This window comes from Nymphalis io, chromosome Z, assembly GCF_905147045.1.
Source record: "Nymphalis io chromosome Z, ilAglIoxx1.1, whole genome shotgun sequence".
NCBI classification, from domain to species: Eukaryota; Metazoa; Arthropoda; class Insecta; order Lepidoptera; family Nymphalidae; genus Nymphalis; species Nymphalis io.
Window position 1 is genome coordinate 15942355 of NC_065918.1, and position 13316 is coordinate 15955670.

General features: G+C 32.0%; 1 protein-coding gene across 3 annotated transcripts in view; it reads left to right on the forward strand.

Moving 5' to 3' along the window:
* The first annotated feature begins 4978 nt into the window (after positions 1-4978).
* The window catches only part of LOC126780499 (forkhead box protein L2-like), a 109017-nt gene continuing 100679 nt past the window's right edge, over positions 4979-13316 (forward strand). The window contains exon 1 of one of the 3 annotated variants that reach the window (XM_050505052.1): positions 4979-5414. In XM_050505052.1, the coding sequence (XP_050361009.1) occupies position 5414 (1 nt within the window). In that variant the 5' untranslated portion in view covers positions 4979-5413. Of the gene's footprint in view, positions 5419-13316 lie in introns of all 3 variants that reach the window. The other 2 variants (XM_050505053.1, XM_050505051.1) reach the window with 2 other exon arrangements.

Here is a 13316-nt window from a genome sequence, read left to right on the forward strand (position 1 = left end):
TGTCAAGGGGAAGAACACCTTAAGAGGGAACTATATACTTTGTAATTCGAATGTTTTATACACATGAATGGAAAACGGAATGAAAACTACCTCTCCTCGAGTACATCGTAAAATAAATTTGTAGGAATTGAGAGACATTTTGAGGTAAAACTTCGAGACTACCAACTATATACATGACAATAATCGAATACATTTTCTTTTTACAAACTTCACAAGTTCGTAAAAAAAAGTATTACTTGCACCTCCCAAAGAGATATTGATAATAAAACCTTGTGTATTTTGAATTTCGTTATTTGCAACCAGAAGTTATAAAGTTATTTAGTGAACATAGTGAGGTAAATGGGTTTTAATTCAATCAAGAAACACAAGTAGTAAATTTCAGGCAGATCAATTTTTTTTCATTTTTAGACTTATGTTTCCACCTCATTTCTCCCGTTTTGGTTCGGATTTCTAAATACGACAAAATACGTATGCATTTATTATTTTCTCAGAAATTTTATTATTATATAACATTCTCACATCAAAAATGACGGAGTCCCCATACCAACTTTCAACCGCTATTTTACCCTCATTGATTGGTAGATTTTTAAAAACCTTGAAATGCATATTTATTTATTTCTAACCAGAAGTTTCTATATAAAATTTCAAACAATCGTTCATCCCTTATTTAAAACGATAAGTTGTTTTCATCATAAAATGTATCATCTGTCAAAATTTTAAGCTTCTAACCCTTTCTTATCAGTCAGGAAAAGTCATTTTATGTATGTGTATAGATAACAACAAAATTACGTATGCTTTTATAACTTTTGATAGATCCAACTGATTTTGATAAAATAAAGACTAAACGGAACCTTGAAATACTTGAATTATATTAAAAGAAATAATAATTAAGTTATTTCAATTTGTAATCTTTTGCCGTTTCAAAGATTAGCCTGGACAAACAGAGAGACAAAAAAAATATTGTTTTGGTTTTGGTAAATCGCAAATAGCCATATTAACTTTATAAGTTCTTTTGAAATCACAGAGAGACACTTCAATTTTATTTATATGTATAGATTACTTTTAATGCTACCTATTCCTTAGTTGTATTGTTTAATAATGTTTGCGTTAAATAGTTTAGTTTTACCCTTATAAGGGTTGTAATTATTTTCTATTACTTGCTGCTGCTTTACTCATGGGCAACTGTACGTAGCATGTTCACGTGTAACTCATGCTTAAGATATTGTTATGCTAGCAAATGGAAATACTACACCTAATGTAGTATATAAGGAGGCATTACAATAATTCAGTATATCCATTTACCTTTAACTTCTAGAATAGTACGTTCATATAATAAATATATAATATAATATAACTTGTGTGTGTTGCGAATGTTAGTTACTTTTTCAAGCTTTATCACAGCTAAAATATGATATAATTAACATATTTTGGCCTTTTTATCCCGTTAAACAGGATTTTCGATCGCAAAGGAATCAAATATGGATCGCGGGCTAAGTCCTAGAAAAGTCTAACTTACTCGATAATACTGTCAACATGAAAGACACGTAACCTACTCCAAATTTTTCGAGCAATGGAATATAGCATTATATACTTCTCCCTGTGTGTGTTTGTGTATGTGAACGGAACGTGAAAAAATATCTTCTATTAAAAAAAAACATATTTTATTGAATATTTATTATTTTTTGTATATTTTTTTTTCTAATTACCCTCAATTTTGGTTTTTTAACTTATAATTAAATTCTTTATAGGTACTTAAGCCTAAATCTATATGCAAACGTCAATTGTAGTGTAACATCAATATTAAAGATGTACGGGTCAATGGCATTGAATTCTCAAACTGTTTAACTAAGCTAATTACATAAATGACCTGAGGATAGGTCTCAACGTGGTTGATATTTTAAATTTCCTGTTATTTCATTCAGGTCTAATATGTAAGGTGTACGTATGCGTACAAACATACGATAATTTTACTTATAAAGAAATTATGACATTGACGCAACACCCAAGTTCATTCATCGCAGTAATATAATAAGTAATCATACGATCAAATTAATTTTGTCCACACAATGTTATATAATCTGATATTTAGTTAATTGATCTTGCAAGTTTAAAAAACTTGCAAGATCAATTAACTTAAAACATGATATATAATTTAATTATGAATGTTGCAAAATTGAAAAGCGTTTTTTTTTGTTATATTTATGTTAATATTAATATATTTTATTGACCAGGTGCACCCACGGTCCGAAAGGAATAAGATTCAAATGGCTTATGTTAACATCATAAGTTCAATTTGTTAATTATATTGTAGACAAAACCCGATGATTTTAGTTGCTAGTGCTAGTTTGAAGTAGCAAAAAGTAAGTGTAGTGGTCAGAACGAGTAAGTAAAAGTATTATATAATTTTTGATACAGTAAGAGAATATTATACTTTAATATGTTATCATTAGAAAATTGTAGGGTATTTTATATAAATTTCTAAATGATAAAATGGTTTGTCCTGCTAAGCATTCTAAGTTTAAAGATACCAGACAATTATCCACGTATACCCACAACAACTGTTTGTCCTCCTTTACGTCAAACTATACTTTGTGCGAATTCCCCGTATACCGAGATTATATAATTCCCTCAGTAATAATATTAATTGTTGATATTTATTGTCTCATCAAATAGGTTTTGTAAAAGTTATGTAAATCGTGGAATTATTGCGTCCTTGTCAACCCTTCAGGTAGAAGTTCGTAACAATATCATTCTTCTTATATAATCCGAGGGTAAATAGAATTTTATTTTATTATTTATTGACAATTTTTTTGTGTTATAATTTATTATTATTATTATTCTCTTTGTCATTTATGTTTTAGCGTAATGTGCTTACATATAATTAATCATTGAGCTATATTAATATTGAATTAAGTTTTTGTTATATTTATGTTTTAGTTAAAGTGATTGTTAGTAAACTAAATAAATAAACATTCATTTAGATTGAAAACGAGAAATTCACCCCAAAAAAAATAAGTTTAGCCCTATCCGTTAATAACTCGCGTTGCTGCATCTCAGACTAACTTATAGACTTCTAGAGCCATGAAGCGGGAAAATATGAATGAAATATAAAATAAAAATTGTAATCCAATTTTCGTAAATAATAAAATTTACAGAATTCTTACAGAATTAGCTGATGGCTATAATTCTCGGTAGCTCGGAGTGCGTGGGTGTGTGCAACTTATATAATAAAGGATATATGATTCACAATAAAAACGTATTTATTTATCTTATAATTATATCACGATGTCTGAGCATAATGTATCGAGAAAAGTTGAGAAGTTAATATATTTTTTTTGTTTGTTTATTTAACAGCCCACAATGTCTGCTCCTTAGACTTTGCAGGGCTTGCAGTTAATTTACAGGAATTATATTCATAAGCAAATGTTTTATTTATTTATTACAGCCTTATCACTTACTGCTAGAGTTTCGTGCAAGCCCATCTGGGTACCAACCTATCATCAAATATTCTTCCGCCAACCAGCAATACTCAGTATTGTTGTGTTCTGGTTTGAAGTACGAATGAGCCAGTGTAACTACAGGCACGTGGGACATAAAATCTTAGTTCCCAAGGTAGATGGCGAATTGGTGGTGTAGGGAACAGTTAATATTTCTTCTTGCAAAAATGTCTATGGGCGATGGTGAGTACTTAATATCAGGTGACCCATTTGCCCGTCCGCCTACCGATTTTATAAAAAAGAGAAATATTTAAATTTAAAGGGTGACAAAGTCACACGAGTTCTTTTTAACTTCAAGTATAAAGTACATAACATCATATATCTTGTAGTTGGCAGCGCTGGAGACGATTTGTAAATCTTTCAGCATCTTCTGCTAGCATCTCTCAAAGGTGTAAGTTCCCTAGCTAAAATTGTATTTCCCTGCTTCCTAAGTTCCTTGTTTATCGCTATTAACAAGGAACAAGGAAAATCGTTATCTATAAGCTTATCGCTAATTTTATGATTATTTTACGTCTACCTCCCGAAAATAAATAAAAAATGTAATAAAACACGATGATATACTTAGTAAGTTTTAAATTATACCTCCGAAATATTTTCTTCAAAGTGCAAAATATTATATACTACATTAGAACTTAGTTGCCAGACTTATGTCGTTTTCATGGGTGCAATTATGTAAGAAATTGTATTATGTAAGAATTCACTTTGAATGTTTGAAATCGAGTTTCGGTGATAAGCAAGTATGATTTATGTATCATGTCTCACATTTCAGGATCTTTCGAAAAGTTTGTTCTTTTCGATACTTACGTACTTTTTGGTTAAATCTCAAAAACCGTAACCTTGAAAACGTAAGATTAAACTACGAGTTTCTATTATTTGTTTTTGGTCTTTGTAAATACTTTTTTTATTTGTAAATTTAATTATAGTTATTCTTTGTAAATTTAATTAGTTGCCAAAAAGTTGTCGACTGTAATTATAAAAACCAAATACACGACAAGAAATATTCCACGTTTATTTTAAATTTTTCTTTAATTACATTTATCAAAAGACAGTCATCAGTCAATCAGTTAAACACTAAAATGTTGTAAGTTACAGTTCTACAATATGAAAATATAGAAATGGTTTTTTAATTCTCGACTAAAGTACGCGGTTACGTCAACACTAATTAACTTATCCACTTCCGAAATTCAAATTTTTATACAAACTGCTACATATAATATACATACATATAAGATTCGTTTTTCCCCATCGTCTCTGCAAAGACCGACTCCGTTTTTAAGAAAAGATTTAAAAGATTGGACTAAGGGAGGCGATTTGTCTTAACGAATTTCGTAGCGATCCACTGCGACTCCACCTTCAAACGCCATTGGCTTTGGGCGCTTTAATCTAACCAATGAGGCCACGGCCTTCCCCACTCGACGAAACTTACTAAGATTACATTTTCCTTAAACATGAAAACGCACAATTTCCAACCCATGACTATTAGCCAAGACGTACAAATAGTGTATAATGGTAACGTTAAAGGTGTTTTTATAAAAGTTTTTGCGATCAGTCAAACGGCTTGGTATTTTGTCGCCTACGCGCCAAACATACTTTGTTTGCAGAACAGTAGCGCGGGCTACGGCACAGTTAGTGCACGTTGGCAGCGACGTACGTCAGCGGCACCGTGAACGACCTGCGTTGCTTTACCGTACAAGCGCCCGACGCGTCTGCACGTCCGCCCGCCTTAGCGCTCGCTTTGAAACGTGCGTTGTAGTTTCATAGTGTTAAAACTTCTAGGACTGGACTATTTCAAATTAATTAAAAGTGTATAATAGTGATTAACAATGAACGTTATAAGTTTTTTAAAAATAGTTTCGCCTGGAGTTTCTTTTTAAAGTTGAAAGGAAGCAGTCTGAACTTCGGAAAATATAATAAAAAGTGGGTAGGTGGTAATGTTTTGTAGTTAGTTGTATTTTTTCATTATTATTCTTTTTTATGATAATTTTGTTGTTTATAAATATGTGCATGTAATTAAAATGATTTAACTATTTAAATATATTTTTATTAATTATTTATATAAAAACATAAATCATTTTGTAAGTCATTATATTATTTCATGTTTATTTAGTTGGTTATAGTTTTATAGATCTATTGTGTTTTTTTAATGAATAAAACAAATTATTAGAGGTCGCATACGCCAATCTAAAAGGTTACGAACTCTTAATAACTTATCTTGAATTATAAAAATAACGTACGATTTTGGTATTCTTTGAGCTATTATTGAAAAAGCGATTTAATAATTACAAATACATAATTATATATTTTTTAATTATTTATAAATGAGTTTTCGTGTAAGATTTATTTTATTATAAATAAATATTTATAAGGATTTCTTTATTAAAACATCGATTGATTACGTAGATAATTAAATATTGTAGGTAGATATATATATATATATATATATATATATATATATATCTACATACAATTTTTAATTATATATAGGTAATTTGCCGTGTGGTGACGGCGACGAATATCACCACCCCATCTCATCCCGTGGGGGGCGTAGAAGTCGACCCGAGGGAATATACACCAGAGAACGGGCAGCAGTCTCTCTGAGTACTATGACTAACTTACTGCGATCGCCAACCCGTCTGCCAAGCGTGGCGATTATGGCATATCCCCTCAATGATTCGCGCAACTAAACCATGGCCCCTAGTCCTCGGCAGAGCCGTTGGATGCGGGCAGCGCAAGACCAGCCAACGTGGAAATCCTTGAGGGAGGCCTTTGTCCAGCAGTGGATGTCTTTCGGCTAATATGATGAGGTAGATAATTGAAAATGAACAAAATATAATAAAATCATATACAAAACACGCTTAGTTCAATACAAACATGTCTTAATAGCTAAATAGACATTTGTAAGAAGTGTAACCAAAGTTTTATTTTTTATTTTGTCAAGTTAAATAAGTTACTTTTATTTTTTACTAATGGCAATATGTCAAGCTTTTTTTCTCTTTTTTAATGCATGTATGCTTTTAATCTATTTAATTATATTAAAAAAATAGCCTCAGGAATAAAATGATATTTTTCTATTAAGCAACAAACTAATGTAAATAATTTACATCTTTATCTATTTCTGTCTAAGAAATAAGGTTGCATATGGGAAAATTTGTTGGAATAAAAGAAGAAAAGTATAGAAAGGCGATAGTTACATCCACAGACGATTTTTTTAAAATTATTTTTGTAACGCAAATGCGACGGGCTTATAATTATTTATTAATGTTACTCTTTCTAGTGTATAAACTGGCTCATACTTAGTATGTGTCCTAGATGGATCTCCACAAAGCCCTGACACAGTAATTTTGTAAAAAATAGAACTTTGGTAATTTAGCGTCAATTTTCAAACTTTAATGTCGCGACCTCTTTTCTAATAATTTAAGTTCTACATACATATATCAATCCAGACATATAACCGAGACGGCTACAGCGTGTAAATCTTTATGGTTTTGTTTGGTGTGCGGTAAAACGATTTCTGCTGAGAATAGATGAATTTCCAATAACTTGTTATGAAGAAGGCAATATCAATAGCACGCAATAAGCACAAATAGACCCACTGAATATTCTAATAATAGATCTTGTAATATCATAAAATTTTGAGAAAAAAGATTTTCTTTTAATTAGTTATGAGAAATACTTCTATCAAATATGTACTGCGATATAATCTGATATCTTCAATTTATTTTAAATAATTGTATTTTCTGTCTTGTCTGAGATGTAGTACCGGTTCTTTCGTGTTTTATATTTAAATTTGTTAAGATTTTTTTGGAGTCGAGATAGCCTAGTGGTTAGAACGCGTGAATATTAACCGATGATCGTGGGTTCAAACTCGGGCAAGCACCACTGAATTTTCATGTGCTTAATTTGAGTTTATAATTTAACTAGTGCTTGACGGAAAAGGAAAACATCGCGAGGAAACCTACATGTTTCTGATTTCATTGAAATTCTGCCACATGTGTATTCTACCATCCCGCATTGGAGCAGTGTGGTGGAATAGGCTCCAAACCTTCTCCTCAAAAAGGGAGAAGAGGCCTAAACCCAGCAGAGCGACATTAACAGGCTGTTACTGAAGATTTTTTTATCTAAAATAACTGCCTTGTTCGTCTGCTGACTGTGCTTAAGGCTAATTCTGAGATTCTGCTTTTCTACTTCCGGGTTGTACTAATAACGTCAGAGCGTCACGGTAGCACACGCAAGCGATCCCGTGGTGCTCCTCGTTACGGCGAAAAGGGTACCGCTGGTTTTTTAGTAAGTATTTCGAAGCCCGGGGCGCATTCGGTGCCTTGGACACCGGCGAGCCCTACATACCCCGCACTGTTCCCGTGGGTGAAACGCGTAATGCGTTTTTTCGGCGTAAAAAAGGGTCGTACCAATAAGGTTATATATATATTTTAATTTTTGATATATTATCATTCAGTTCATTATTTTTGCCGCATTAGAATATTAGAATACTTTTCGATTTGTAAGCCATCATCACATAACATAAGAAACACTTTATATAAATTAAATTAAGAACAATTTTGAAGCTCAAATATACGTATGAATAATAATTAATACAAAGCGTTAGTCATTTATTTACATTTTATTTTACGAGTCTTTATATAATATTTATTTCTTCGTTGCATTAGTTGTCGATCTATTAATGCCCTCGGACCTACGTCAATATAAATTACATAATATGTTTACTATTAGGATTGACATCCAGTTTTAATTAAATTTGTTAGATAATTGTGGTAGGGCTTTGTGTAAGCCAAAAATATTGTAGTGTTCCGATTTAAAAAGTAAGTAATACAGCGTAACAACAGGCAAAGGGAGGCATTTATAGCAGTTGCAGAGTATTATAAGGTATACTGCATATATCAAGGAATATAAATATTTTCCATTTATGGAAATATTGTAATTATAATAAATTAATTTATATTAATATAATATATATTTATGCTGGTAGCATTCTTGCCACCATTCCACGCGGTCACGTATTGTGCAGTTACTATTTTTAATTTTTATTTGTATTTAATTCAGGCTTTAATGTATTATAAATAAAAATAAATTATGGAAATATATGTAATTTAGGTTCCATTTAATTAATAATATTTAATTAAAAGTAAAATAATTGGAATATAATAAATTGAAACACTGGGACTTTAATAGATTTCAAAAAATGATTGATTTAAATATAATAAATTAAAATATCTTCCGAGATCGATAAAAATATATACGGTAAATGGACAAATTTGTTTGATGATTAAAAAATTTTGCATTTAGTTATATTTGATAATTTTGATAACTCAAATTGGTTGGTTTTAAGCTACCTTTAAAGAAAAATTAAATTGAAGAAATTATTAAATTGAAGATAATTTGCATAACGATTTGATATATTAATAGATTATTTAAACTCGTATAAAAAACAAAATCGTCAGCATATTTTGTGACATTATCAAAAATAAGAGACGATATCGGGTCACCCTGTTCTAGCCCTTAATTTGTCCACCTGAAAAGTTCCTTTTTCTCTGTTTCAATTTTAATTTTTAGCTTTCTCGCACCCAAAAATGACAACAAATAATTACATATTTTAGCACCAATTTGTAACTCATCCAGAATTCTAACCGATTCATACACCGACACGTTATTATAGGCATTTTCAATATCAAGAAAGCAAGCTACTGTAGAAATAAAAAACAAATTGTAATATGCATTCTTAGTATCTACATAGCTCTTCATAATAATTGATCATTAAATAAAAATAAACAAAGAATGAATTTACAAAATCCTAAATCAATACTAACAATCCGAATTTAGTAATTACTAGGGAAAAATACATGCTTGCAATGAAATAATGTCTATACATAATGTATTATCGATATCATGTTTAGTAGGATCCATTTCTTAGACTAAACATTTCTAAGTTGGTACTGAACTCATTCGTCATCAACTAAGCAACAGGCGTTGATTTATTTCCAGAATTAATTTCATTAAATTGGTTGAAAAAGAGCTATCAGAAGCTCGATTTTTTATAACAACATTAAATGTCTCGATGGGTTTGCATATGTTTATATGCGAGGCTGGACTACGAGGCTCTCGGTTCAAAGGCGGGTTGGGCCAAAAAGTTTTATTGAGTTTTTCTCCTGAGACATTTTCGCTTCGCACACAGACCCTTCCGTGGAAGTTTTTGCAAGTTCGCAGTGATCCTCCCGCGTCTCGGAAAGTACGTAAAGCGATTGGTCCTGCACTTGAAGTCTTTACGATCGTTTGATATTTGCCGTACCATCTGATAATGACTGTGTGAGAATAGAAAGTGCATTTTTACACATATATAAATGAATAGGGAATATTTTAAGTATCGAGTAGGTTAAATTTCAATAAATGATGTTAAGCTAATTATATTTTCTTTTGTATGGGTTTGTTTTTTACTCTCTCTTTATATAAAATAGCATGCGCGTTTAAATATATCGAAGTGATGTTTTTTTTTATAAAATAAAAACTACGTTCGGTTTGAGAAAGAAAACATCACAACGATTACATAACAAATATAAACACATATACATATACGGTTTCTATTAATCAAATGGCAATTGTATTTTTAGTTTTACAAAACCGATACAGAGCAGTGGTTAGAACACGTATATTTTAAGCGAAGTTGTGGGTTCAATATTTTGTTTATAATTAATCCCGTGATCTACGGTGAAGGGAAACATCGTGAGGACACCTGCACGTTTTAGATTATACTGGTGGTAAAGCTTTGTGCAAGCTCGTCTGGGTAGGTACCACCCACTCATCAAATATTCTACCGCAAAACAGCAGTACTTGGTATTGTTGTGTTTCGGTTTGAAGATTGAGTGAGCCAATGTTACACACACAGCCAATTACAGGCACAAGGGACATAACATCTTAGTTCCCAAGGTTGGTGGCGCATTGGTGATGTAAGCGATGGTTAACATTTCTTACAATGCCAATGTCTATGGGCGTTGGTGACCACTTACCATCAGATGGCCCATATACTCGTCCGTCTTCTAATTATAAAAACAGATGAAATTTTGTTACATGTGTATCCTATGTAGCAAGCAATATTTAAGTAACGTGGTGCAATATGCTCAGATAACCACACGAGAAGAGGTAACTTTTGCCTTTTTTTTTTTCTTTTTTTTCGAGGAGGAAAGGCATTTACGCCTCCCGCCCGGACACGACCGGGACGGGTATGTGTCTAACGTTTAAATCGGCGTAAAAATAACAATACATTCAAGATTACCATCGCTTCGGAATTTGGATTAAACTGTGATAACCCGCAACTAGCTCATAAGTTACTATTTTATACAAATTATTACTTTTTATAACTATATATTATATGGTACGATTACTACTATTGTACCGGTTTCGCGCGGGTTCATAAGAAGAAAAATGTATTTCGGATAGGATTTGCGTAAATTCTAAATGAGCATCTACGTATACATAGGAATAAACGTTAACTCCACGGTTTTATACCGTTTGTATAATGTTTTATTAGGTGTTACGCCTTATTTATTTAATATTAGTAATCATGAGATTCAATATTTGTTTTAAATAGAGATATTAAATAATTTGTTTTCTTCGTTCACCGTTGTAGGGAACCGGTAATCATAAGAATTCGTTCAATCACGAAATTCGAAAAGTAATAGCAACCGCTGATTATTTTACATACGAAAATAAAAATGCTGAAGTTCACTTTCGTTTTCTACTCTATCGTCAGAAATTTGTATATAAGAACTGTACTGTTACATTGTAATACAATGGAGAAAAGATTAGTTCACAAATGAACAACAATTTGACTAGTATATAATATATACTCTAGTAATAAATTAGGTATATTTACTTTTTTAATGCGGCTGAATTACGCCATTATAATTATATTATACAGTATCAGCCTGTTAATGTTCCACTTGAAGATTCGAAGCTTATACTACCACGCTGCTCCAATGCGGGTTGGTAGAATACACATGTGGCAGAATTTTAATGGAATTAGACATAAGCAGGTTTCCTCACGATGTTTTTCGTCACCATCAAGCAGGAGATGAATTATAAACACAAATTAAGCACATGAATATTCAGTGGTGCTTGCCCGGGTTTGAACCCATCATCGGTTAAGATTCACGCGTTCTAACCACTAGGCTATCTCGGATCTTTGATTATATTACATTTTTCAAATTAAATAGCTTTTATTTTGATAGTTTATTTATCATTGATATATGTTTGGATTTAAAATATGGTCTACCCGGATGGATGGATTGATTTAAAATATTAGATTCATGAAATAGAATGACTTATATTTGATTATTAAATAATAGGATTATAGAGAATTCCTTGACACTATAAGTGATATTATAATATGGCTATTGTCCGCCATATTAGATATTTCGTAAAACATATTATAATATCAGTTTATGATATTTATTTTGGTTAAAAAAGCAAGCGTCTTACATGTTATTAATGGGCCTGGAATGATGTTAGGGACAATTATTGATGTACTGTCTCTTTCTTAGTCATATGTCATCGTGTAAGTAAGACAGTAACAAAACGTGCAGCTAAAGTGTGAACGCATTTAATAACAAGATCAATTATATCCGTGTAGGTAAAGGCTCTAACACACGCGACACAAATTGTTTGTAAAGCTACTTTTGCTGCGTATAAAGTTTACAAAGAAATTATATATTTTTCATTTCATCTTTAGTCTCGCTTAATAGCAATTTTACCTGTAAGATATAGTGATTGTTATAATATTAATAATGTGTCGATGTTTCTTAATAGCTCTCAATTTTTTTGAGTATATTTGAGTTTAATTGAGAGTATAATTGAGAGATTGAAGTTCATACTTATGTAAAAATTGCTATTCCAACGTATTTGAATATTGTACCCATTTGTGATTTTATAAATTATGCGAAACTCTGTTTGTATTTGTTTCATATAACCCGTTTATATGAAATTAGATATTAGATTAAAAATGTTGAGACTTACGAATTGTGAATTGAACGGTTTATATGAAAATACTAGTTTCGGCCCGCGTTTGAGGGCGAGGGTAGGGTACAAACACCACTACCACCACTAATACATCTCTAATATAGCACAAGCGACCCGGCAATAATTAAGCGATGGTTGCGTTAGTTTAGCTTGTGAAACTTCCTGAGGAGGACGCCAGCCGGGATGGCCTCGCGCTGCCGTACGCAGTAGCGAGGCGAGGCCATCCCGGAGGAGGCTGAGGAAATCTCCGCCGAGTCACGAGCGGAGCACAGCCCAGGAGAGGCCGCGGATGCGTTATATCAACACGATCCCGCAGCCTCTCCGATCCGTGCCAAGGACGGCCATCACAGTGGTTTTTGTGGGTAAGAATCCCACATAACCCAGTTCCTTCCATGGGAGCCGGGTAACATTCTGAAGGTTTCCACTGCGTGAAAAAAAAGCTTATGAAACTTATCGTTTGACGAGTTTAATTAATGACATCTCAAAGATTTTTACATTTTTTAAATAATTTTATGAAATTTGACCATAACCTTTACTATTATTATTACGCTTTCACATCTAACTCGACATTCCTCCTCTCGACTTTCACATCTAATTTATAATTAATCGTTATAAATTTTTCATACACGTTCTCAGGTGTACAGTAAGTAGGGTTTCTAACATTGCCTCCCTCACATGCAAGCGAAACTGCGTGCGGAAACTAGTAATCTGTAAGTACTAATATCATTTCGACTACAGCGGATGAACGTACGGCTTAGCTAGTATAATAAACTAGGAAACCAATTCGGATATAAA